This window comes from Bemisia tabaci, chromosome 3, assembly GCF_918797505.1.
Source record: "Bemisia tabaci chromosome 3, PGI_BMITA_v3".
Classification (NCBI taxonomy): Eukaryota; Metazoa; Arthropoda; class Insecta; order Hemiptera; family Aleyrodidae; genus Bemisia; species Bemisia tabaci.
In genome coordinates this window covers 18,928,223-18,955,857 of record NC_092795.1, presented here as the reverse complement: position 1 = coordinate 18,955,857, position 27,635 = coordinate 18,928,223, and the positions used below count along the sequence as shown (strand labels likewise).

The 27,635-nt window shown below is 39.4% G+C and overlaps 3 protein-coding genes across 6 annotated transcripts in view; 1 reads left to right on the top strand and 2 right to left on the bottom strand.

Moving 5' to 3' along the window:
- The window catches only part of LOC109035069 (SET domain-containing protein SmydA-8), a 17,535-nt gene extending 9,055 nt beyond the window's left edge, over nucleotides 1-8,480 (bottom strand). The window contains exons 1-2 of one of the 2 annotated variants that reach the window (XM_019048547.2): nucleotides 8,341-8,480; nucleotides 768-907 (exon numbers count right to left, since the gene is read on the bottom strand). In XM_019048547.2, coding sequence (XP_018904092.2) covers nucleotides 768-907; nucleotides 8,341-8,367 — 167 coding nt within the window. In that variant the 5' untranslated portion in view covers nucleotides 8,368-8,480. Of the gene's footprint in view, nucleotides 1-767; nucleotides 908-8,340 lie in introns of those variants that run through there. The other variant, XM_072297963.1, reaches the window with a different exon arrangement.
- The window catches only part of LOC109035072 (SET domain-containing protein SmydA-8), a 53,562-nt gene that overhangs the window by 3,049 nt on the left and 22,878 nt on the right, over nucleotides 1-27,635 (top strand). The gene's annotated exons all lie outside the window — the stretch shown is intronic.
- LOC109035071 (uncharacterized) lies at nucleotides 8,341-27,635 on the bottom strand. 3 transcript variants are annotated; one of them, XM_072297961.1, is made up of 8 exons: nucleotides 26,949-27,635; nucleotides 25,714-25,921; nucleotides 23,796-24,146; nucleotides 22,173-22,312; nucleotides 21,608-21,725; nucleotides 20,305-20,471; nucleotides 16,267-16,419; nucleotides 8,341-14,167 (listed from the first exon to the last, which is right to left on the bottom strand). In XM_072297961.1, the coding sequence occupies exons 1-8, from the start codon at nucleotides 27,081-27,083 to the stop codon at nucleotides 13,847-13,849; spliced, it is 1,593 nt and encodes a 530-aa protein (XP_072154062.1). In that variant the 5' UTR covers nucleotides 27,084-27,635; the 3' UTR covers nucleotides 8,341-13,846. The 3 variants fall into 3 exon arrangements, with proteins under 3 accessions (XP_072154062.1, XP_018904095.2, XP_072154063.1); XM_019048550.2 differs by having other exon boundaries at nucleotides 21,608-21,782; nucleotides 26,949-27,633; XM_072297962.1 differs by lacking the exon at nucleotides 23,796-24,146 and having other exon boundaries at nucleotides 21,608-21,782; nucleotides 26,949-27,634.

The window sequence follows — 27,635 nt, the reverse complement described above, 5'->3', positions numbered from 1 at the left end:
CTCAATCGAGCAATGTTCATTTCCCACCATGTGTTTTTCAAACTATAAGTAATTTGCTATAGCTGAGCCAAAGCGTCAGGTTGAGGTTGCCAGATTTTTTTTTATCGCAGAGACGTTCATGATAACGTCTAGCGCGCGATGTGAATCGCGTAGAGCATTGAGTTTTCATGAGCGGGTGGTTTCAATTCACGCACTAAGAATCATTGAATATCTTCAGGAGGAGTTGATTTCGGTGATTTTCGTTGTGCGCATCGTGTTTTACGTGAAATTTTGGTGGAGACACATGTATCGGAATGCTGAAATTCGTACCTTGTCTCGTCGTCCTTTGTTCCTTAGCCATCGATCCTTTTTGATGACTAATGAATTATTAATATATGTATATCAGTCAATCAATAAATATTGTAGGACGTGCTTCATAATTAATAAATTAAGTTGTTTCTCATATAATTTTGATGGCACTGAAACCTCGCGTACCAGAATATCTGATCAATAGTCATGCGTAGGTTATATGTTTCGAAGTTTTTCGCACAGTCCACGCCCGGTGCGATATCGAGTATGGCAGAAGTAGGTCTGCGTCTCCTATCAATAAATCTAATTTGAGTTCCTACTTTGATCATATAACACGAGGAATAATTTCAATGAACCCTTGCCATGGCAATTTGATTAAGAGTGTTAGCGGCAAAATGTGCATATACACGAGAGAGTCCATTCAAGCCGAGTACTGAGTTGGAGGAAAGGAGGAAGAAATAAATTCTGAGTTTGCTCACCGACCCATCACTTCAGACGTTTTGATTGTATAGCATTTTTCGATGTTTCGTGACGCAGAACCCTCCTCCTCTTCTTGAAGGGCCTCCGTGGAGCATCTTGAGTCTTCTCTCTGTACTCCTTTCCGTCGATTTCGGTTTTTCTGAAAATAGGAAGATGGAACTTGATAGTTGGTAAAAAAATATTCTTAGGACAGTATCATCCGGCAAGAATTAAGCTTTGAATTTCACGGTGTGAAATGTAAAAAAGGAGAAGAAAGAACAGAACAATTTTTCTTTTACTTGGTATGCGTCCATTCATGAGGAAGTGACTTAGAGTCAAGTTTAAACTGAGTTTAATCAAATAAAGAAGGAAGCATCACGTTTTAACAGAGGAAAATGGTTTTTGAAGTTTATTATGTCACCATAAGACTCAATGTCGAAAACAAATTCTACTGTACCCTTTTTACTTTCCACGCGTTATTTCTTGACTTTGAATTTTTGACGGGAGAAAATAAATGATGTTGAGCTTGAAGCCAGTTCCGCCGACCATTCATCCCCCATTTCCCCCAACAATTTGACTTTGTTCCTTTTTGTTCAATTCGATCCATTATCCTCTGATACTCCGATGGGGGGGGGGGGGTGTAATACCCGAAGCATCATATTCAGTGTAAAGCTTCAGTCTTAATTTTTTTGGAAGTGTGACCAATCACAAGAATAAGGTAATTATATGTACACGGAAGAAGGTTTTTTTTTTTTTTTCTTTCTTTTTTTTTGGAGAATAGCACTGAAATTTAAAAACTGAAATTTTGGGCACATAGGGCCATCATCCGGCGGATATAAGACACATAATGCATATTAATAATATGACCGGAATGATTATCAATTAGGGCTTTTAAGTCCGAAGAATCATCAATTTTTGATCATGTCACCGCCAGAAAAAATATGTTTCTTAACTTCAACAACAGTAGAATAACATCATACTAAAAAAATGTAACACTAATAACAAAGTGAAATGTATGAAAGTAATTTAATGTAGAGTGTCATTTTTTGAAAACAACCATACTTGCGTTTGAATTCTCAACGGTAAGGTTTAACTTTAAAGCTTTATTAAGCTAACTTTCATGCGCCTTTCGGGAGAAGAGCAGCACGAAATACTGAACTTGGACTGAAATCGCTATAAATACGTCAGTCAAGCCGCAAACGGGAAACCGCGAGGATGGCTCTTGAACTTGAGGTGACGCATTGGGCAAGCATCATGCGTAAAGATTTGTTTACATTTATTTATAAATGCTCGAGTTTTGCTCTTGCATTCGATTCCCTTGGCCGGAATTCAAGATTTAGGACAAAATTTCATTGTGAATCTTCTGCAATTCGTTCAAAACGGGAAGTTCAATGCAGGACACAGGTTTCACGGCTGGTTGTATTCCGCTTAATTGGACTGCATTTTGCAATTCGGAACTATAATTATTGATTTCTGGCTCAGTTTAGAAACAACGCATGTACCATAAGTTTCCTCGTGCACATACGTGTTTTTACAGGTAAGCCGAAAATTATAGTTCCGAATTGCAAAATGTAGTCCAATTAGCTCGATACCTCCAGAAAGTAAAACAATGGTTAGTACATGAAGATGAGGGTTGTTTTTTAAGGCATGACACCGCGAACCACAAGCGTACGAAAAAAGGGTCATTAGAGCCACAAAACTCAAAATTGAGTTATTGATACTATCTTTTACAGAAGTGTTTTACGAACATTCAGGTACAAAAAATAAACCCCTGGGTGATGTCACGATAAGAGGAATAGTCGTGTCGCCGTGGGTTATGAACGATATAGGGCAAAACTATTGAAAACCAAATGAATAAATCAATAGGAATGATGTCCCTGAACCTATCCACGCTAAAAAATATGATAAATTATTATCATATTTCATAATATGAGACTTTAAAGGCCGAAAATGTCCGGTCGGTTACGCGTCGCCAACCCCGATTTTGAAGCAAAAGAGCAATTTGCGGTAACAAATCAGTACTGATCATGAACTCTTTGGCAATATTTGCTGAAAAGAGACTCTAATGTTCAAGAAAATTGCCAGTTTGAACTGAAATGTTTATTATTGAGCGAGAAAAGTCATTAGAAAGAGGTGTCGCCACATTTGGCAACAAATTTTTGCAGTTGTATTGAGTGCAGTGTTTATCTCGCCAGACGGAGTCAGGAGTTTCAAAATTGCCATCAAATTGTTCGCTGAAGTCTTCTCGACAAAACCATTACTGATAAGTCAGTTTTTTTTACAATGAAAACTTTAATTATTATGAAAACCAGTGATTTTTAGGTGTGTAGCACTAATTCCTCACTACGCAAAAACCTCAATTTAATAGTATTAAACTAAAAGGAAGTCTCCAAAGTTTAGAAAACTTTTAAGGCAGCATCAATTCCACCTCATAACTCAAGAATTGCCAAGTTTCATCTTTTGTATCATCTTTTATCTCACATTTTCAAGTGTCGGTTACGCTGCGTCTGTTACGTAACCGACACAATATGGCAGGGCCGCCATGTTTGCGTGGACCTCCAGCAGTCCCGCGGGAAGCGCTGATACCTGATTCAATGGCTTGTTTATCAATCACTTTAACTTTGCACTGAATCAAAATAGAGCGTGCCAAAGCTGGAAAAAGGAGGTTCAATACCTTTAAAATGAGGTAATGAAATCCTGTTAAAATTGGTGCACTTTTATTTTTAAGGTATTTCACATTTTAACTATTCCTGTTATCGTGAAATCACCCCCCTGCACATCAATAACATTCAATATGCAACACATGCGAATCTCATTTGCAACGTTTAAAAATCTCCGTTTTTTTTTCATTTCCCTCAGGGAAAACTGGTCGAAAATCTGTCCTGCAGTTTTGTGTGATTTTTTTGGAGTGATTAGAGAAAATCCCCACGCAATTTCATTATAGAAACTATTGATTAATTTTCCCTCCAAAGGGAAAATGAGAAACGAGCGGAAATTTTGCAACGCCGCAATCAGAACTACGCATTTATCAATTCAGCCATCCATATGTATATAAAACCGCGGAGTTGTTTAACTTTTTTGATCAGTAATAATGTACCTACCTAGCACTTAAACATTAAATTCTTATGTGCCAAATTTTCTCTATACACATTAACGTGAAATTCTATCTATTATAAACAATGCGGAGATCATAGCTCGCCCATAGAAGACATCGTCCTTCCTTGCTGGCCGCTGGTCAAATGGCACGAGGCAGACTCATATAGTCAGTGCACCGCGGTTGTACTCGGCATGTCGTCATTAAGGTACACAACCTCCGACTTCTTGTTTTTTCACTCCGAGACAGAACGATTTGTTCCACTCGGAACAAACTCGAAGCCTGGAGCGATTTTTGGCGTTTATATTTTGCTGGTCACTTTCAATCAGGTCAAGTCCACCGTGCAGGGTCGACGAGATGAAGTAGGATGGTAGTTTCTCGACCAAATTGCAGCGGACAGCAATTCCGTTCGGTGGCGTGGCGTCCTTTGCGGTGTATCGATTGTTATACCATTCAAACATATGAAAAAGGATCGATGAACAGGGTGTTCGCAGCGAACACCTTAATAATCGATTCTTTCCCATAGGTTTAAATGGCAGAAAAATCGATACACCGCTATTCACGCCACGTCACTGATTCCGTTTCCCGCCTTCGTGATGGCGATACTCATGCATTATTCATTAACTCTCATCATCATACGAGGTGATCAAAAAGTCTCGCACTGCCCCTTATATACCTTAGGGTTCCTGCCTTATTTCAGGGAAGTGTTCATATAAATATTGGGGGGGGGGGGTCCCAAAAGTAGTTTTCTTTAACCTAAAATCACCCCAAAAAATGTCGAGCCTCTGAATCTCAATTTTGTCAAAAGTTACAGAGGTGCTGATGATGTGGGACTTTTGGATCACCCTGTATAGCCAACAATAAACCCATGCTTGACCTTTTAACGCGACAAAAAAGAAGGCTTTTCGATAACTCGTGTAATTTAGAAGATTATTTTAGATTGGCGCGGTACTCTCATCCGTGTAGCGTAGCCCCCTCTAAAGTTTTGGAAAACCAATGATATTTAATGGTTCGCTTCGCAATTTTGTGTAACAAATTGAATGGATTTAACCAGAATCAAATCCACAGCATTTCACGTTGCCAAGTTTCTTCTCATGCTCATTTTTAAGCAATGATCAAGCAATCACTCAGAAATTTCTTAGTGTCTACTGTTGTCAGAGTAAATTAAACAATTCTTCGTTTTACGTCTCATTAATCTACATTAATGCCGAAAAAAGCGCAAAATTGAAATGATAAGAATCCTGAAAATTTTCTCAGGAAATCTCAGCACATTGCGCACAGAGAGACACATCGACATAGTTTGGCAATTATGGAGGCCTTCGGATGAAAATCTGACAAAACAGCCTTGCTTCATTTTCCCTCGAATCACCGAAGAGGAATAGACTTTGTAATTACTCGGGTAACGTATTGGCCACTGAAGTGCATTTAACTTAGGCGTTCTCTAAGACAAGACAGCGTCTCCAATTTGTGGAAAATTCTACACAATTTATCTTTTGAATTATAGAATAAATGGAGACACAAGCGTATTAGAAGTTAAATAGTTGATCCATTGGCAAGCAAAAATTGCTAAGAGCAAACGGTTAATATTAAGTATGGAGAATAATTCCAAATATGATTTTTCAATTATTAAAATTCGAGAAAAAAATGTCTCGTTGGTTTTCAAAATAATACAACATAGGTAAATCAACGAGCACACACGGAAATAAAAGAATGTCATTATTTTTACCACATTTTTGGCTGTATTCAATGACTACGATATCTGTAAAACCATAAAATAATTGTCTTCTAGCATTGACTGTGCGTCAAGTAAATTTTACCAGATGCATAGTTTAACATTAGTGAGCGTGTAGTAATAACTCTCAGATCTCGAGGAGAGAAAATACCGTCAAGAATACTTTTCTTTTATGTCCATGCACGTTTTTATTTTCTTTTTTTGACACGAAAAACAACAATGAACAAGGATATGAAAACAACTCGACAATTTGATTCAATATTTACAGAAAATGAAGATTAAACGCTTGAGAGATGCCAGATAAGAGTGTTTGGACCATGTTGATCCTTGGCAACAAGAGAAGGAAAAAAAAAGAAATTAGTGCTGAATAGTGCATTTTTGCGCCTTAATTGGCAACAACGGCCGTGAAGCTTTGGCACCCTGGGACTCCCAGCGCCAAGTGCAGATAAATTCACGGGACGATACATGTTTTATTGGGATATTATTGTAAGTTTTGAATGTCTGCCAGCCACTTATTATAGGAGCGATCATTTCGAAAAAGAAGGCGCCTCCATGGCGGTTCTCCAAAGTCAAATGTTACGGCTCCCGTCGAGATGAAAATCTGACACGATCCCTCCACCTAATTGTTGGACCGCTAATTTGCCAACACTTGCGCTGCCAACGATAAACAAGTTCCGCGTTGAAGGGAAACACGTAGTGAAGTAACATACTCAGTGTACTTTTTTTGGATTTACTCAAATCAGGGAAATATCTTTCGGAGGGAGGGGAGCAAGAATTCGAAAAAGTTACACGTGAAAATTATGAGAAAATCAACTAGAGAGATAACGGCAATGGTTCTTGCAGCTACACTGGAAAAAAAGAATCTTAAATTTGCCGCCAAGAAGTATTTCTTCTTAAATCAAGAATTTTTCTGGTTAATAAAAGCTACTTTCTTGCTTAACCCAAGCATTATTTTTCTTGTATCAAGAAAAAGTCAGCTTAAAGCAAGAGAAAAAAAATTTCTTGGCGGCAAATTCAAGAATCATATCATGCTTGATCCAAGCTACTTTTTTTTCAGTGTCTCTACACTGAACTCTACACTGAACACACCCCTCTGGATCCGGGGGGTGCCCCTCTGACCCCTCCGGAAAAGTTGTGACTGTATCTGAACGTTCGTTCCTAGAAGGGAACAAATCTAAATAATTGAAAAGTGACGTTTTCGCATGTTTATCCTGTAACACGGGTGTTTGTAATGTTGTCGAAAAGTAGTCTATTCAAGGAAGAGGGACAGCGACTACTTGCAGCGCTTATCCTTGCAATTAAATGGACTGCATTTTGCAATTTGGACCTATAAATTCCGGCTCGGTTTAAAAACAACATATGTGCCATTAGTCTCCCTATGCACATAAGTGTTTTTTTAGATGAGCCAGAATTTATAGGTCCAAATTGCAAAATGCAGTCCAAATGTACTTGTTAAGAAAGAACAGTAGTGTGGTCATGGCTAGAGAATCCAGGATCCTAACCCTCATGAATCAAAAATACTTCCCAGAGCCGAAAAGGAAGAGAAAAAAACGTGGATGATTTCTCTAAATTCTCAGAAAATTGGGAAAAGTCACGCCAACTTGACCCATAATGAATATTGTTTGCTCATAAAATTCTCATCCCCCCTCTTCCCGCCCACTTTACCATATACTAAGCTCTTGTTACGCTGTTGGTTGGCGGGATTGGTATTTCAAACGTGTTATTTAAAACTGAAGCGCATTTCTTGTTTCACGTCGAAGTCTGTAAGCTCTGTCACAGGTGATCTTACTTGGCACAAGTTTTTGACAGTTTCCCCCGAAGTTGAAGTATCATGCACACAGAAATTTCAAGTTCATACCTTCATCTCATTCATGGTCATTCACACACATGCACGTGAACAGCGAACACCCTCTCATGCTCTGCGAGCAATGGGTTATAGGGTCAGTTGCTCTTAAAAAGATTCTTTTAACAATACATAGTTCGTAGTAAATGACTTCTCCCAAACGCCTATAATTTATAAGTCACGAACGAAGCGAACATCGAATGTTTGACCAAACTCGGTTTGATGCGCTCAATGTAGAGAAAACCATGGTGCTTTGGATCAGTGCCAAGTTTAGTAAAATCTGTTACATTTTTTGACTTGGAACTCCATATACTATCCGTCAGAGAAAATCATTTCGGAATTTGAAATTAAATTAAAAATGTAAATGAGTATACGATTATAATGACTAGAATCCCAAAAAATTCGAGATTTGTTGGCGATTTTTAGTTAATTTAACTAAATTTACCATTTTTCTTTAGATTCCTCCAGGAGGCTCCTCGAACACTCTAATATATGGACGTATTTAGGCTAAAAGGAACTATGTTACACGCAAACCCTATGCACATAGTTCCTTTTAGCATAAATACATCCATAGATCCAAAATGAATCACTGAATTCTCTGGAGTAACGATAAAATATTTGGGAATCTCTAACATTTCCATAAATTTTAGGGAATTTCAAACTCTGAAATGTTGAAACGCCCAGTTTTATGTTAAAATAAATCCGTTCGACCGAACTGGCTCAGACACTTTCCCTTCTTTTTTCCTGGAAGAGACTCTCATACATACATCAATAATGAACATTTAGAGTCCTGGCGTCTTAGCACGTAGGCACCTATCATTGCCGTTGGATTACTCACCAAAATATGATTTTTAGACACCATGGCTGATCCACCAGTAAATTCACTGTCAAAACGACAGTGCTTTAAATGGAACATGCAATTACCTGGTTATTTTTCTTCTTGAAGCTCATCGTCGTATCCTTGGCCGGAGTCTGGCTCTAACTTGGAATCCGACGAGTAAACTTTTTATTCACTCACGAAATAAGTTTCGCAGAAAAATTTAATTCGAATTTATTCACACCAACTTTCCAACTGCATTTACTTTAATTTTCAATAGAATTTCCTCATTTTTTTTTATATTTCTGAAGGATGTACTTTTCTGAGCTTTTAATTCTCAATTTATGCAAACAAATCTTAGAATCAATTAGCAAGTGCTGTATACACAAGATTCTTTGATAACGTTCACAATTCACCCGGGTTTCGAAAAAAAGAAAATTGAAATGACATGATAAGATAATACCATCAAAAGTCAAGATTTACTCTCCTCGATTTCACATTAACTCTTCATAATGTGAAAAAAATATTTATTTAATGTATTTTTTGTCGTTATTTTAAATTTTTCGAATGTCACCATCACTATTTTATCATAACTGACAACTGCAAAGTCCTGGTTCCGCCAAAAGAGGGCGAGACGCCGTCACGCTCCCGTGACGCCAAACGTGGCGTTGGAAACTCTCACGGAAATCGCGATAGGCGCGAGAATAGATGAAACGTGACTGATCAAATGGTCAACGATACGTCCGGGCCTAAATTTTGGCGCTGTCAAGTTCACCAATTGACGCAGGCGCGGTTTCGGGGATGCGTCCGGCGCGTCGCCCGCTCAAATTAGACCAAATCGATGGTTTTCAGTTGTCTCAAATGGGGAAGCGTGAAAGCGCGGTGTCAATGTTGCGATGCAAGTCATGCATCGTCTAGCTGCAAAAAATTGCATTGTTGCAAAAACGTGCTGCGTGTTGAATTGTTATATTGTGAAATAGGAGTACGCCCGCTGATCGCTTCGCGGTCCAACCCCCCCCCCCCCCCTTAAACGTTTTGTGCGCCTCAAGCGTTGTGCGTTACGCGTTACTCTAATGATTTCTATTATAAAGTATGATATGACATTCCGGAAAATTTGTCTTCGCAATGTTTCCGGTTCATCGCGATACAGTTATATTGTAACTTTGTTGTCGTGAATAGGTACTGCTTATTTTCTATCTAAGTTAAATAAAATGCTATTTTTGACGAAATAAAGGACCGATCAGGCATTCAAGTGTAACGTAAGGCATTTTAACTTATCTGTTGACCTCCGTTTCAACGGTGATTGGTCGTAGGGATGGTGTGCACTTGCACCTGCACCACGATGACTTCTAACTCTAATTTATATCAATTATTAGCAGACACATCTACATGGTTACATTAAGTTAGATTATTATTAAAATCGACAGGTGACAGAAATCATGGCATAGAATGCACTCCTTCGGTATAGCCATGTTTTCTTAGTGAATGATATTTCTGCTAATACTGACAGAGGAAACCTGGCGTTTGAACTAATTTTATAATTTTGTGTCCAATCTTCAAGTTTCGGTCATCTAAGCTTAATTCCATGACGAACCCATTTGGTATCAGAATCTCTACTTGGTGCATAATGTTGTGTTTCTCAATGTCGCTTTGTTGTGTTTCACATCACAGTCTTCTTATTATAAAGCTATTGAGTGACTATCGATCAATTTTCCACGGGATCGCTTCCTTGAAAAGTTTATTTTCAAAAGATGTTAGCGTATAACAAGAACGAACTAATGAATAAAGAGAGCTCCTTCAAAACCAAGGACAAGCAAAAAGCGTTACTTTTTTAAGTGAAAGTCAGAATTGGGCGCTCCTTTCTCTTTCTTCAATTGAATTGAAGAGAATTTGCAAGTGCATCAAGTACAAAAGTTGAGTTGCGAATCAATTGCCGATTGGATGTGCGGCAAAAGCAGTGTGCTAAATTTTGGACTTTCTAACTGATTACTTCCGGTGAAAATGACAGGTATCATAACAGTAACATTTAAGCTTTCGGACAATTTCAAACAATTACATCTTGTCGATTTAACACTAATCAAAGCCATTAATGAGTTCTGATATTACTTACCGTCTCCGAGAAAAAATACCATGATACTAAACATTTTACAATCTGGTTAATGAGCACACTGTACGAACAAATTTTAAGAAGTTTAAGAAAATTTAAGAATTTTAAGTTTTTTTTCAAAGACTACTGAAAATTTCTAATCAAACTGAAGTGTCAAAGTGCGAAGTGTGCACCCCCCCCCCCCCCTAAATGCCACTTATACATAAAAGGCAGTTATTTTAATCTGTCATATGCTCGGTGACTGGCATTTTACGATTAAAAGCACCTGCACGTTTTTTTTTTTTTTTTTTTTTTTTTTTTTTTTTTTTTTTTTTACTTAAGATGGAGACTGATCTAATGACAACTTGCTCTGTAAGACGTTAAAAAGAGCTTTGTCGGTAATTTTAACTCTCATTTTCAGAACCGAAATGACACAAAATTGCTCCTCCGAAAAACTTGTCCTGCCTTAAGAAAATTCTCCGCGGACGGTCGTTTTTCACGAATCACCTATGTTTTTATTATAATATTACATGTAAACTAATAAATATTTTGGTTTTGGATCATATGTCAATAAAACATTGACAAAAACAACAATGTTGCCGTTCCTTTAAAGGAAAACCCCTAGACTTTTCAATTTTATAAAAACACAGCTTAGAACATAACACAGCAGATGATAGCGCTCTGAATTAACGCTCATACGGCAGAGCGTTAGCTTGTAGCGTTCCCTTTCAATAAAATTTCAGCTACAAAATTGGACCGATGAAAGCGTCAAGCATCCTGACGATTTGACTCAGGTCGATAGCTATTTTAAGCCAGAGACATTTCTTGTCCGACAAGAATGCAGACTTGGCTAGCCCTGCCAAACTATCACTTTCAATATGCTAATAAACTTTCAATCGGAACCCAACGACCCGAAAAAGATGTTCTTCGAAATGAGAATTTTCCTTTTCAAGTGGCTTAAGTTGACGTCGCACTTTCAGGCCCGACACATCCCATCTCGGGCTCTGGTACCAGTTTTAAGGTCCGGGCCCGAAGCACGGAGGGTGGGGGGGGGGGGTGTCCGAGGGGCATCTCCTGAGAAATTTTAGAATTCATACGACTAATCGGACGCATTTTGAAGCTTGCATAAAGAATTTTTCCATCAATTTCTGCGGAATAATTATGCTTTTTTTTCTACTTTCAGCACAAAATACTTGCGAATTGTTGCATTCAAAACGTCTGAAAATGTTTTATTTTTTATGGGGGGGGGCATATGATACTATTTTCAGTTCTAAGAGAGCCAGGCCCCCCTGGACTCCCCCTTCGTTTGTCTATGGCAAGGGAGTTGAGCCATGAGCCATTGAAGTCGAGGATGCCCAGACTGGAGACTCTTAGCATCTGACGACGGAAAAGAACGAAACGCAGTTACTAAAAATATCCCTCTGTACTGAAAATCTTGAAAATAGATAGAAATTTTCCAAAAAGCATACTTCTTTGAAAATTTAAGAAGAATTCTAGAGTGTCCCAGTGTGAGTGTTTCTGAAAATCTATTCGCCTTTTGCGAGATTTTTAGGGTAAATTTTTCACTTTTTCTTACAAAACAAGGATTGCATGTGAATTCGTAGTGGTTTTTCACGGGTAACACGGGCCCCCTCCGGGGCCCGGGCCCTAGTACCAGGGACCCAGTATCCCCGCCTTGTGCCGGGCCTGCCTTCATGCACGCTGGGCTTGTCGATTTCAGGTGTGAATGCATAGCTGAAGTGCGCTACAGCTAGAATTGTATTTTGCAAATGGGTGGTTTTTCTACGAGGATTAAAAATAGACGAGTGGTACGGAATATAACAAAAGAATATGAACTATGCAAAACGATAATCCGGGTATCGGAACTTGACTAATTTGAAAACGCCTTCAAATGCCGCGTGATACCTCACGCATTCCGGAGAGTTCAAATAGTTGTATCATTGCGCCTTAGAAATGCGACGGAAGATTACAATTGAAATAGCCTTTATGCACGCTGGCCTTTTCGATTTCCGTTAACATTTTTGCAGTCATGAATGCGCTGAAGTGCGCTTCAGCTAGAATTTTATTTCGCAAATGGGTGGTTTTTATAGGAGGATTATAATTAAACAAGTGGTTAAAAATGGAAACAAAATAATATGAATGAAAGCGCTGAAGTGCGCTGCAGCTAGAATTGTATATAGCAAATGGGTAATTTTTCTACGAGGATTAAAAATAAACGAGTGGTATGTATATACTATATCGGCAAAAACCGTCGTATTAACTTTTGCTGAATTTTCTAAATTTCCTTTTTTTTTCATTCTCTTTTAGTTCCTTTTCCCCCATTGTTCAGCTTTAAAGTATGCGTGCTTCTTAAGTAAAGTTTTTTCTCGTGAATTTGGTTTATTTTGTTAATTGTATTATGACTAAGTTAATAAAGTAATACAAGTTTTGAAATTCAGTTTTTTACCAAAATACCTATTTGAAAACTTAACTCAATTCAAAGATACAGTGGCGTAGCTAGGAATTCTTTAAGGGGGGGGGGGGTGTCCATCGGTTCACTCACCTGGGAGTCTGGGGGGTATGGAATACCATTCAGTTAAGTGGGGGTCCGGGGGTTTCTCCCCGGAAAATGCTTCAAAATTGTACAATAAAACTGTGAATTTTGAGCTATCTTTCGATGAAAATTTGAATATTTTTGAAAGACTGTATAAAGAAAAAAAGAGCTAAATTTCAGAACTACGCGAAATTTATGGACAGACAGTTGTATCAAACTATTGAAATCGAAAGTCAACGAGGGTGCATTCTTTCTGACCCTGAGAAAAACGAATTTGAAGTGTGAGAGCCGCATTGATTTTGTGTCTTAATGAAAGATTAAAATGGTTTCATGAAGCTAAATTAGCTTCAATTTTGAAACTTGACTGTTCTAAGGGGTATGCTTTAACAAGGGTATCGTAATTTTTTTAGGGGAAAAATTCCTCCAGACAATTTTTTTTCTCGGGGTATTGATTTCATTTTGCTGTAATGAGGTATTTAAGTATTTAATGCCCATTGAAGTTTCTCTCTGATCACTGGCTGCATGTTTGGTAATCACCAATTAATGGTTTATATGTGGATTGCATTTTGCAAAAAGGAACCACTAGCATTGCAATGTTGCTAAGATTGTGCAACTTCTTTTGTCTCCGAGGAAAAACTCGATTATCCATTAATAGTTTCTATTTTATTCGCTAAAAACTGTAAATTTAAGACAAAAATTACCATCTAAATTTCATAGTTTTTCACGATTTCCGTAATTTTATTGCAAAAGATGAAGTTGCACAATCTTAGCATAATTGCAATGCTAGTGGTTCCTTTTTGCAAAATGCAATCCATGTCATAATCCGGTCACTATTTATCACCACAAGATTTATCCGGCCAATTGATAGGAGATTTAAAACTCAAAAATGTTTCACCTATACCCTCTTATCCTTGGAAAAGCTCTCCCAAATTTCCTCTCATTGGGGCATAAATACCTTCGCATCAGGCGCAGCCAGTCAACACCGCGGTCATGATTAGCGATAGGATGGGCGCGCGGAAATTCTTTCTTCCGCAAGCATGAGGTTGTAGCGCTCTTTTAAAACTCTCTTAATTATCTTCCCAGTTGAATTTCTGGGCAGTGCCTCTATTACTATAATTTGACTCAAAGTTTTGTGCGGCGCAACTTCTGATGAGACGAATCGCTCAAGTTCTTCAATGTCGATCTCCATTCCTAATTTCGGTACTACAAACGCGATTGTTTTCTCTACTGTGATGTCGTCGAGCACCCCTATAACTCCAGCTTCTCTCACCGTCGGATGACTTGTCAGCGCTATCTCCAAATCTAGCGGAGAAACCTGCAAAAATGAAATGCAATGGGTGGCAGTAGAGTACCTATATTGAGAGAGTATGGCCACTGGTGTTACCACCTCCGATTGGCCCAGCCATCTTAGGCTGAATAGGCTGAGCCCTTAGGACCCAAAAATGGCGGACGCCATAAATTAATGTAATGCAAAATGACTCAAAATGTAGTTTTCTTTGCTTATCATAACGAGAAATTTACCCAAATGCACTATTGCGACTTCTTTACATATTTTTAAGGCTAATCGTGTGCAATTTTTGAGAAAAATTATCTTAGATGTAGTAAGGTTGGCAGCAAGTGCGGTTGGTGATAACCGTCAAAACTTGGCGATGACCCCCCTCCCATCCACAAAAACCAAAACAAAGCACCGCCATTTTTGGGTCCTAAGCCTCTCCATGAGGCCCAGTGGCCATACTCTCTCAGTATAGGTACTCTAGGTGGCAGGTGCATATTTGACTCAAAAATAGAAAGAAAAAAAATATGCTGCAGTTGAACCGAGGCGTGCCACAATTGTTATTAATCAGCTCAAATAGGTAAGAACATCGCAGGTAAGCAATAATTCGAGAGGTGGGTACGTAGCTCCCTAGGTCCACCCTTATGGCATCAGGGGCAAGAAGTTTTACTGAAAAAGGTCGCGCTTCGATGTAGCCTGAGCCGTTGCCTACGAGAATGGAGAGGCCATAACCACTCGGTTTCGTGAGGTCAAACTAGGAGAGTAATCGCCGTGTTAACCAATCAGAACCGCCGTCGATCGGCCGAAGTTGCATGAGCGGCGCGTTTGGATCTTAGTGGGGTAACGATTTTCGGTATTCAGTATAGTATTTAGCTTTTATCTCCTCAATTATCAGACAATGTAATTTATGAACTGGGCAGATTTCTAATGTGAAATTTTATCTTCTTTCAAGAAGGTTCTTATGAATTTTTACATCAGATCAACCTCTGAAAAGCCTCAAACATGTGTCATGCGTCCTCCCATAAGAACACATGTTAAATCGCGGCTGAGTTTCATGTACCAGTGTGACGTCACAGAATCGTAGTTACGGCCTCTCTGTTCTCGTAGGCAACGCCTGAGCGTTCAGCCTTCAAAATTCAAAAAAGGTTAATTTTTTTTTCCAAACTCCGGGTTGGTCCAATCGTCATGGACAATTATTTAGTAATACTTTTTTGTGCCGCACCCTCATTCAAGTGTTTCAGTTGATTTTCTTGGAAGTTCTCACCTTGAGATGGGCAAATACTATTATTTGGACTGCATTTTGCAATTTGGAACTATAAATTCTGGCTTATCTGTAAAAACACTCATGTGCATGGGGAAAGTAATGGCACATACGTTGTTTTTAAAACGGGCTAGACTTTATAGTTCCAAATTGCAAAATGTAGTCCATTTCCCCTGAAAATGTTTTTAATTTTGACTGTGGATTTGTAAATAGCGTAATAAATAGACTAAATTAATTTTTCGTCTTTTTTATATGGGAATAACTACTTCCAGGATTTTCAGCATCAAAGTTCAGTCGTGCTCCAGCTTGACTTGAAGTAGCAAATAGACAGGGTAAAAGTGCTCACAGATATGTAATTTCCCTTCACTGTTCGTCACATAAAGCCCCTCTCATTCAGCAGTTATAAGTCAAAAACGTCAGGCAGGCTTATTTTCTTTCCCTCTTCCCCTGCTCATCGTTTGAACCCAACAATCATCCAAAGGTTGAAGATATGGATCATGAAATGTAAGTGAAGCACGAGAAATGAGATTTCGGTGAGCGGTTCAAAAGAAACATATATATGTATAATGGTGAGCTAATTTTGCATGAATCACTACCAAATTATGAAAAACCTTCAAAGCGTGAACTTTTTCAAACCGATACTTAGACGTCAGATGATGCAAGGTATTTTGAGGAAATATTAGCTACTTTTACGCCATACGTGGCGGCTCGTCTTTTTTACGTGTTATTTCGGAAACTAGGTAAATTAGTGATCAGTTTTCAGAATGTGATATCGATGAAACTTCATAATGAATCTAACGGATTCAATAAAACATAAGTGTTCGGCTGGGACAGATAAAAAAATGAGTTACGAGAAAACTTGAGGTGCAAGTAGTATTACCGATCTCCCGTTACATTTGATTAGTTCTTTGGATCGTCCGACCAGATGAAACATGCCGGTTTCGTCGTAGTAAACTATGTCTCCAGATTTGAACCATTCACCATCGAAAGCTTCTGTGGTCGCTTCTTCGTTGTTGTAGTAGCATTTCATCACCTATAATCCATAGAAATCACTTATTTAATTGTCTAACCGTATGTTTATCGAGATGTTTCAAAATTTCAAATTGTATTTAATTTCTATAAGATAATCTTCTAAGATAATCCTGCGGACCCCAGCTGGTAGCCCCTGCCTCAAAGGGGGTGGGTAGACAGGGCTCTTAGCTGTGGTGGAAGCAACCTGTCTAGGAGAGGAAACTCCGAAATCAAACCCTGGTCCTCCAGGTTGGGGGTTGGGGCATCGGGCTGACTCCCCGATCCTTGGAAAAAATGTACAATGTCAAAAAACCCAATAACATATGCCTCGGTAATCATGGAAACAAACGGACTCTTCGACTTAGATTACGGAAAACGACACTCGCTTTTGGTACTTGGAATGTGCAAGGCATTTCCAAGAAACTGACGGAAGTGGTATCGGAGATAAAGAACAACGGGATCGACGTGGCGGTAATAACTGAAACAAAGAAAAAAGGCCACGGATCAGAGAGCCTTGGGGACTACGATTTATTCTACAGTGGAGTGCCGAAACATCAGCGTGCACAACAGGGTGTCGCAATTCTGATCCGCAAAAAATTTCGAAAAAATATTAAGAACTGGGAGGCCATCAACGCTCGCATGATTAAGATGAACCTAACATTGCACGGTCACAGAGTCACTGTTTTGGGAGTATACGGGGTCAATGATGATGCTACCATTGCACTTAAGGATCAGTTTTTTGAAGAACTAGACGAGGAGGTAGTGAAGGTAGGACCTGGGAGGGAAGTCCTTGTGTTGGGAGATCTAAACGGTAGAACGGGATCCCGGGTGAACAGTAAAGTCGTCGGCCCGTTCGGTGAAGTTACGGTGAACGACAACGGAAGCCGCATTATCGACGTTTGCGAGCAGAGGGAACTAAAAGTGTTGAACGGGTTCTACCAACACAAGGATATTCACAAATATACTTGGGTCCAACCTACTCGCGGCTTAAGATCCATCATTGACTACGTGCTCGTTAAACAGGTAACAAACCTTAAGATCCAGCAGGTGAGAGTATGTAGAGGACTCTCCTGCGGTAGTGACCACTATTTCCTCAGAGCGGATGTAGCCTTTCCCGCTCGTGTGTCGCAGAACGATCAAGGCGACAATCAACAACCGGAGCGACAACGCGTACATCAAGTTCAGTATAACATCGATAGCCTAAAGCACCCGAGTGTCAAGGCTCTGTACGCAAAGCGCCTGGATGAAAAGTTAGGAGATGCGTGCGATGGCAGTACGGAAGAGCGGTATGAGTTTATCAAGAATTGCGTTCACTCGGCGGCAGCGGAGGCCCTGGGGGTTTCTGATCCAAAAAATGATAATCAAAAACCGTACTGGTGGGATGCGGAGGTAGAGGAGGAAATAAATGTGAAAAGGAATAGGTATCATCAGTTTCTCTCTTCTCAAAAGTTGGATGATAAAATCATGTACAAACAGGCTCAAGCAAGGGTCCGTCGGGTCATCACTCGGAAGAAGAATGAGGCTTGGGAAGAAAGCTGTATGAAGATAAATACCTACCTTGGAGGCCGGAAAAGTACGGAAGGCTGGAAAGTGATCAAAGGGTTGCGACGAAATAAAATGCGCGACATCATATCTCCGATACCAATTGACAAGATGGAGGACTATTTTAAAGATTTATTAACGGAGAGGCGACCCGAGTTTCAAGGCGGAGTCATAAGCACTAAAGAAGATTCCAACGTGGAGATCCAGCTCCAAGATGTAGTGAAGGCTGTGAGGGAGCTGAAAACTCGCAGAGCTCCTGGACCTGGGGGTATACCGGCGGAGTTGATAAAATGTGGCACCGGTAAACTATTTGAACATCTGAGGAAACTCATGCAAGACTGTTTGCATGGTTCCGAAATACCAAAGGATTGGAAGGAATCTTGGATTACTCCCAGTCATAAGAAAGGTAGTAAACAAGATTGCGATAATTACAGAGGTATATCGGTCACAGGAACCTTGAGCAAGGTCTATGGTAAAATTCTCAAGGCAAAGGTCGAAGAGTTTTGGAGCGGCCAGGAAGCCGAAGAACAGGCTGGTTTTAGAGCCGGTAGGTCTACCGTCGACCATCTGTTCACCATTACCCAGGTCATCGAGAAGAAAAGGGCGGTCAGCCAGGAGCTGCACTTGGTGTTTGTGGATCTTCAGAAAGCTTATGACAGCGTGCCGTTAGTGAAGCTTTGGGAAGCCTTGGAAAAAAGGGGTTTTAGCAAAGGACTTGTGGGGGCAATTAAATCATTTTATAACGGGACGATAGCAAGAATTAAATGTCGTGGAGAGTTGTCCGGAGGTTTTTTCGTCACAAAAGGGCTAAAACAAGGCTGCTGTTTGTCACCAACACTATTTAAGGTATACCTAGAGCACGTTTTAAAGGAATGGAAAAATAAGGTTGCGGGAATGGGCGTTCCACTCGTTGATGGGCAGACCCTTTATACTCTATGCTTTGCCGATGACCAGATCGTTGTAGCTCAAGATGAGGAAGATGCAGATTACATGACGCGGAAGTTGGTCGAAGAATATCGGAAATGGGGCATGGACGTTAGTGTGTCCAAGACAGAGAAGCTGGTCATGGGAGCAGCGCATCAACGGCAAAGCATAGAGCTTGAGGATGGACGGCGCATCGAAGAGTGTGACGAGTATAAGTATCTCGGTGTTTGGCTCGATCAGGATGGAAGGATGGATAGAGCAATTAAGGACAGGATCATCCAGGGCAGGAGAGCCATCGCGATGCTGAACGGGGTGCTCTGGGATCAAAGCATCTCAAAGGCAAACAAGCACCGGATATATGATGCCATCGTTAAAAGTATCTTGCTCTATGGTAGTGAAGTGTGGCCTTTGACGAAAAGAACGCAAGAAATGTTGAGGGCAACTGAAATGGATTTTTGGCGGCGATCTGCCGGCATTTCGAGACGGGACCGTGTCCGTAATGAGAGAATTCGCCAGGTGATGAAGGTTGAGAAAGATATCGTGCACGACGTCATGTCCAGGCAGTTATGCTGGTATGGACATGTGCAAAGAATGTCGGAGGAGAGGTTGCCCAAACAAGTTTTGGATTGGGTACCACCTGGGAAGAGGCGACGGGGACGTCCCGTAAAGGGTTGGCGGCAGGGCGTTGACGAAGAGATGTTGCGGTGTCAGTTGCCCGATAACCTCTGGGAAGACAGGCATATGTGGCGTTTGGGTGTCGTAGAACGCCAGAGTGCGTTATAAAGCGACTCTATATATATATATATATTTAATTTCTATAAAACTCAGCTAGTAGCTTAACAGCTAAGGGCTTGCAAGGTCTCCATCGAACGTTTTTGATGTGAGGAGAAAAGTAGGCATAGTTGGACTGCATTTTGCAATTCGGAACTGTAAATTCTGGCTCATCTAAAAAAACACTTGTGTGTATAGGTAAACTAATGGCACATACGTTGTTTTTAAACCGGGCCAGAATTTATAGTTCCAAATTGCAAAATACAGTCCAGTTGATTCTAACGCAATGCATTGATGGAGAACGATACACGTTCATTCATGTATCGCGCTCATAATTTTGAATTCATAGATGTGATGATGAGGTGGACAGGATATGTATCAAATTAGGGACAGTCTTAATTTAAACGTCCAATTACACGGAACCGTGTTAAAATTAAAATGCTAAAAACCTTGCTCACGTGCACGCGAGTATAAAGTTTTTAACGTATTAATTTTAGCTATAAGTTCGTGTGTGGGGTTCCTGTTCTTTTATTTTCTACGATATCACTAGCTGTCGTTTTTATATTTTTAGTCGATTTCCGCACTCCTCACTTTCGGTTAAGACATTATTTTACCAGCCTTTCATTATCAATTTTGTAGTATCAATCGCGAAAATGCAGTGAAAAAATACCTGAGGTCCTCGAATATACAACTCCCCTGCTTGTCCTGGACCGAGGTTTTTACCATCCGCACCAACCACTTTTAGCTCAGTATTCGGTAATGGATAGCCGAGGACCGTCGGATCCAGGTTGTTTTTTTGTGGTATAATTATAGGAGATGCTTCAGTCATGCCGAATCCTATTTGTAACACAGAAAAATAAAATTAATATTAAAATGAAAAAAGTAAAAAATATGAATACATCAATAAATATGCATAACTGGCAAGACCATCGTGGCTAAAAGGCCGGACAGTACTTGTTGACAAGCATAATCGCACCACTAAAATCATCGATATGAGCATCCCTAATAATCATAACTTAGAGCTAAAATATCAGGAAAATATGGCAAAACATCTGCCTATATAGCTGCGAAAATGAAGCTATTAGAATCTAAACATCGTGTACATCAATTACACTTTATGATGTCAGTCACGGAGATTGTTCCAAAAAGACATCTTTCAGGCCGTGGAACAAAGAGTTAATTACCTGCTCAAATCAAATTAGAATTCATTTGTTATGAGGATTGAATCCAGGTTTGCGCAAAAGGTCTAAGAAAATATGATCATTTAACGAAAAAGGCACAGAGATTGCGCGCACAGTAACCTTAACGTCTGCTACAGGAATGCGCAAATTTAAGATGAATTTAATTTAAGGGAGAAGTTTGGCAAAACAGGAAATAGTATGGGGAAAAACGCATTTTTATGTCAAGGCTAGTTTAGGTTAGTTTGTTGACAAGCCATCGGTGTTTTACCCTCTGTTGATAAATGAAGTGAAAATATTGACAAATGGTCGTGGGTATGAAGAACTTTCCTAATTTTTCTCGGAAAAATATTTAATCGGGAGAAACGAGGCAACGTTGGATTGTTCATACTGCAACGAAACACAGCATGGGCCTTTTAAGCTCTTTTAATCGATGCCGCAATTCTTCTAACGCGAGTTCGAATAATCGCACCCGACGCGACAGTGCGGCCGGCATTAAACGCATATAAGCGCCTGCAAGACTGTCGGAATACTTCTCGCATTGCGCCAAACAGTTCGGTCGGCGCGGCGCGGCGTAAGGCCCATATTAGCGCATACAAGACTGCACGAATACTTCTCGCATCGCGCCAAACACAGTGCAGTCGGTCAGTTGACGCGTCAACACAACTTCCTTAGCCACTGGGGTAGAGCCCTGAAGGGTGGAAAAGGGTGAAGGCAAGGAGGTAGTAGGCAGAGAAGGAAATTAACATTTTCTGGCATTAAAAAACAAATAAACAAATGGAGACTTAAACTTACCACATGTGAAAGTGATTGCATCTCGATCTGGCATTTTATCCAAAAATTCTTCGACGGCGGCTGGTGCAAATGAACACCCAACGCATACAATAGAGCGCAGTGACTTCAGGTCGTCAGTCTTAACGAGTGGATTCAAATCGGAAAAATAGGGGGAAGGGCATAGCCATATTACACTCTGCGTCAAAAAATGTTTACTTCATTGTAATTCCAATTGCGTCATATTTCTATTAGTCAGTTTGTGTACTCAGAATGTTATGAAAATGGACTCAAGTTATTTCCGGGACATTTTTAACTTTATTTCCAGTGTTCAATTCCAAAGATGCGATTTCCAAAGATTTTTCACAATTCGCGTAAATTAATTCCTCAAAATAATTCCATGCTCGTGGTAATTTTTTTTTTTTTAAATTTCAGGCCGACTATTTCTTCATATGGTTACATAGATTTATAAACGCACGTATTTTGGAGGAGACGTAAATAAAACCACGTCATTTACTCTTCCATAGGATAATGTATGTATTTTGTCCAAGCATATAAATCTCAAATGGAGTTGCATTTTTTAACGTACCAATGGCTCCAAAACGGTTAAAACTTCAATTAACTTGTGCGGATCTCGTGAGGGTAGGATCAGACAGTTCGCGCCTGAAGTTAATCCAAGCAAAGTAAATGATTGAGCAGCTGCATGACATAAGAGGTTTGATATCACCACTGAACAAAAAAATAAAAAAAAAAATAAAATGAAATAAAAAGAATGATAAAAATGAAAATAAGAAGAAATGAAATTAATTCTGGTAAAGGTAACGGGCGTCGTGTTTGGCAAGTGCCAAGTGGACCGAGTTAAACAGAAAGGAACCAAGCCACATCAGCTATTGCCAAGTTGAACCGAGCAATTAAAATTTTTACGAGAGAACGTTTGTTCGAATTTCTTTGAAAATTTAAAGGAATTTGCTTCGTACTATGGAGAATTTTCACTGAAATTTGCACGAAAATCCGCACAACCGTTATCATGTAAAAAATTAAATTGCCCAATTAAATTTGGCAATAGCTGATGTAGCTTGTTTCGTTTCTGTTTAACGCGGTCCAAGTAAGGTGTCGTTAATCATATGTATACCGAAAACTTTTGTCAACCATTACCTCTGTTCAAAATATGTAATTGAATTATTATTCTTGCTCCAGATTGACGATAAAATCAAATGCGACTCCCAGCCAAGGGCTTTTGAAGCAAGTAGGTAAGAGTCACTAAGGGCGATTTTAGCGTCATTTGAGTCATTCAGAGTTACCAAAAGACCAAATAATCAAAATATACCCAAATTTGGTTCGAAAAAAGAAAAGGAAATGTTTAATCTTATCTTTAATTTGAGAATAAAGTATAATTATTCTTAACAGTGCACAATGTGCCGGTCGTTGTGCGGCAGTGTAATGGGCTTGCGTCATCGTTATGTCTTCCATTTTTTATTCTATACCGTCCCGTCTCATAAATTTTATCGGGTGCTTAAAATAGTTGCTGAAGCAAAAAAACAACAACAACGAGAGCCCATCTACTTACTAAACTTAACCTGGAAAGAAGGACAATGAGTGAGGGGTCAGCCAGATTGCGTTTGTTATGTTGTATGCTTTTAATTAAGAAACTGCGACACGTGCAGCAAAATCGAGTTTTGCGTTGAGATGTGAACACGGAGTGACTCATCTGTTTCAAGTTATTTCTTTTCTGAAGAGTAATTTTCAAAACGGAAAGCCAAAAAAGCGTATTGTATGCAGATTGTGAAGTTGAGAGTGGATTGTCTCCATGCTTCCCCCCTTTATCATGATTTTGAGTTATTCTCCACAAGACCACAAGAAGCTACTTCTCGCTCTAGTAAAAGTTTGCAGTAGACCCATCTAAGCCGAAGAATATTTTTGAACACACGGAAAAAAAATTGCTGATTCAACGATTCAATTGATAAAAACAGTGAGTGCAATGGTTCAACGCAGATTTTACAACAAAAAAATGCTACTTTAACCACACTGTAAACTAATTTAACCACGGGGGTGGTGAAAGTAGCATTTTTTTGTTGTAAAATCTGCGTTGAAACATTGCACTCACTGTTTTTAACAATTGAATTGTTGAATCAGCAATTTTTTTATTCCGTGCAGGATTCCTGTTCGTCTTTTCTAAAAACGTAAGTAAGAGCGAATGAATCAAGATGCAAACCGTTAACACCGTCATGTTCCAGAAGAGGAGTCATAGCTACGCCTGCAACAGTAGCTTTATGCGTCCGTGCAACCATTTTCCGCTCGCTCGTAGTACCACTGGAGCAAGGGAGAAATGCAATAGCCTCGGGTGACACTTCGGGCCATTTCTGCTGGATCTCGCTACTGTTCACCATTTCGGACCAGGTGGTCCAAGTGGCGCTCAACCCTGGTCTTTCGTTATCCGCGTCGACGACAATGACGCACAAAGATGATGATAGGTCTTTAAGCACCTCATTGATCATTGGTATCAGTGATGTTACTGTCACAATGACTTTCGCATCCGCCGTTTGAACTTGCTGCAGTACTTCATCTGCGGAACAAACGGGAAAACAGTGCTCGATTACCTCTGGCGTGTTTTTAGGGCTGTCAAACTGACTCATTTTCTACTCGTAGTTAAAGAAACGGAGACACTTTTTCAACCGGTTTTTGTAAAATAATTGTCATGAATAAAGAAAATATTTGATGCCAGGAATATTGGCAATATCGGTCATTGCTAGCTTCAGAAATCATTCATTTTAACGCTTAAAGTATCATCAGGTGCATGTGCAAATAATGATTTGTATTGACTTTTAAAATGTTCCTCAGAGGATCAAAGCAGGTTTCCAGCACCGAGAACTGAATATCTATATTCATGACCACAAATCAGTTTAAATACTGAGCAAAATAATTTAGGTTTCCGTGTTAGGTATTGAGTACGACTACGCCGTCTATTAATTAGAGCTACTGATAGCTTTTAAATAATATCCTCAAAAAAGCCTACACGAAAGACAATCCGTTAAACAAGGATTTGTAAACTCAAACACAATGGGTTGACATGGCGAAGCAACACTGACTCATGTATCAAGCTGATAAGTTGATTAGTTAACATGGGTTAGACCAGCCACCCCTGGGTCAAACCAGTCAAACATAAGTTCTACTGAAAAACGAGGTTTGACCCAGGTAAGATTTTACACTGAAAAAAAAAAAAAAAAAAAAAAAAAAAAAAAAAAAAAAAAAAAACCACATCGGATCTAGAGTTCAGACTCTTGAAAACATTGACAAGAAACATGACTCTTGATTCAAGCAGATTTAACCTTAAATCAAAAGGAAATCCGCTCAAATTAAAAGGCTTGGTTCTTGATTTAAGCTTCAATCTGATTGAATCAAGAGTATTTTTTTTTTTTTCTTGTCGATGTTTTCAAGAGTCTGGACTCTGATCCAATGTGTTTTTTTTCCAGTGTAAGAATTCTTATTGCGAAATATTTTTTTGAATCTTGCTGTGCAGCAAGATGAGGGAGGCCCCGTTCTCTGGAGCTAAAGCATATCATTACAGTTCCATGGAAAGTATCGGCAAAAGGAGTTGCGGAAGTTTGAAATTAATATGCGAGTAATAAAGATAATTTTGTAGAAACTCGTTTCTTTCTCGTTGGAACTTCATCCACTAATGAATCCATCTTTACGCGACTCAGGCAACTTAACTAACTTTAGAGAGAAGCTGATTGTGCCAAAAAAGAAAAAAAAAGAAGAAAAAAAAGAAAAAGAAATTGGGGGGGGAGCATGATTAAATTCTCATGCGTCCGTTGTAGTACTGAGGCGTAAAAGACAGAAGAAATCATCACCTCAACTGATATCAGGCATCTGAACGATTGAAACGGGACGAGAAGCAGATGTTGATACATTTTTTGTCTTTCTCTTTTTCCAGTTAAGGAGAAAAAATCTTGAGCGAAAATTTTTTTTCAACCTATTGGTTCTGTAACTAGAGTCATTATTGATACATATATCCCCCCCCCCCCGCGAAATTGCAACTCATGACCGTCAACTATTAAAGAAAGGAAAAACGGAGGAAGATTTTTAAAATAAAGACACGATTTCTTTGAAAATACTATAAGAATGCGTACTTTTCTTATATGACGCATCGATCATGGTGACCAAGAGTCCAGCCTCGAGAGCTCCAAGAAGAATGAGCGGGTACTCGATGGAGTTTGGGAGAAAGATGGCTAGCACATCCCCAGGCCCAAACCCCCTCTTCAAGAGGGATGCACCAAAACGATGGCTCAGGGAGCGTGCTTCGGTGTAGCTGTAACTTCTTTCCGTTTCGCCACATGTCTGGTTAAAAGTACGTTGAAAATTGATAAAAATTATTTTTTTTGTGACTGTGTTTCGCCAAACGCAGAATTTTTCATCTCTCTTGCTTAAAAAGTTAATTAGTCCAGTCTGAACTCTCTTATGTGAGCTTGTGTTCCAAGTTTTGATGAAAGTATTATGTGATTTGCAACTTAGTTTCGGACCATGTCTTGCGGACTGTCTTTACTTTACTTATATCGGGAGAGCATGGCCGATTTCTTTTTTTGACTGCAGGTTTAGACCTCCCTTTGATCGACGCACGCGCTACATGGAGCTCCTACGGTCACAAGTGATCACTCTCTCATTCGGCCTTGCTAAGGAAAAACGCCGTATGAACATTCGAGAGTCGCCAAATTCCCTCCGATAAAATGTTTATTATTGAGGAATGTTAGCAATTTATTTCCTTGAAATTTTTACACCGTTTGGATTAAATTACAAACGACCCTCTCTGAAAAATCAGAGGGAATTAAGCAACGCCTAAAGGCCCAGACGGCCTTTTTCCTTAGCAGATCAGCATTGGTCGACAGGCTTTAAAACTGTTATGTCAACACTGTCACCAAAAAATAATCCGCGGGTGTACCGTTATCCACCCTCTCTTTTTGAATTGACGCAATTGACGGTTATCTTTAAATCAGCACGTCATGATGATCTTATATTTATCCTAAAGTTTTTGTTTCAGAAGGATGGAGCTTAAGGAAGCAATAAAAATGGAATTGTTTGTAACAAAAAAAATCATTAAAAATAATGTTTTTAAAGTGAGATGCATCAGTGGCGTGGCGTGCTTTGCGATTTGTCGAGTTTTATGCCATTTAAACCTATGGAAAAGGATCGATAAACGCAGGGTATTCGCAGCGAACACTTTAATAATTGATTCTTTACCATAGGTTTAAATGACAAACCAATCGATTTATCGCAATTCTCGCCACGCCACTGAGATGCGTCGTTCTAAAATTGTCTGTGTTAGACAGGGCATTTTTAAACAATTCATTCAATTCAGCTTAAACAGTACCAGAGCTGGTTGTTCTGCGTAATCTGCTGCTTTGCTCCAGATGAATGTGGAGAGATCCTGTTCTGGAATCCTGACGTCCGGTAGGGTTGATCGCACCACCCCATCACTAGATACCACAGCACCAACAAAGGGCATTTTTTCTCCTCGCAGTATCTCGAGAATCAGCAAATCTGTCCTAAATTGCACAAATGATCAGTTTTTCTGAAAATTCGGCAAAAAATGTACACTCGAAAAGTCTTCGTCACCAACCCTCATGTCTGGATGGACAAAGGATTCATTATATAATAATAACTTGTCATTGATTACAACAAAACTTTCGTTACGTCACACGCACATTGGCACAAGCTTTTCTTTTCTAAGTAGATTGTAAGTTTGTTTCGACGAAGATAACAAACATGCAATGTGATCTAGTAAAGACAACAGATGAATTGCACAAAACTCACAGACGCACGAATGGTAGCTAATCAGCTATAATTGAGGAGCGCTTGTGTAGCTCACAAAATCTGTACATTTTAAAGACGGAAAATAATTATCTCAACAATATAAAGTTAAAGAGGAGCCAATACTCATTATCCACTTTTTCAACAAGCCAAGTTTTTACAGATTAGATAAAAGATTTCCACGAGTGGGACATGATTGCCATACGTTCCCACGCCGAAAATGTGCTTTGCGATTTATTAATGCATG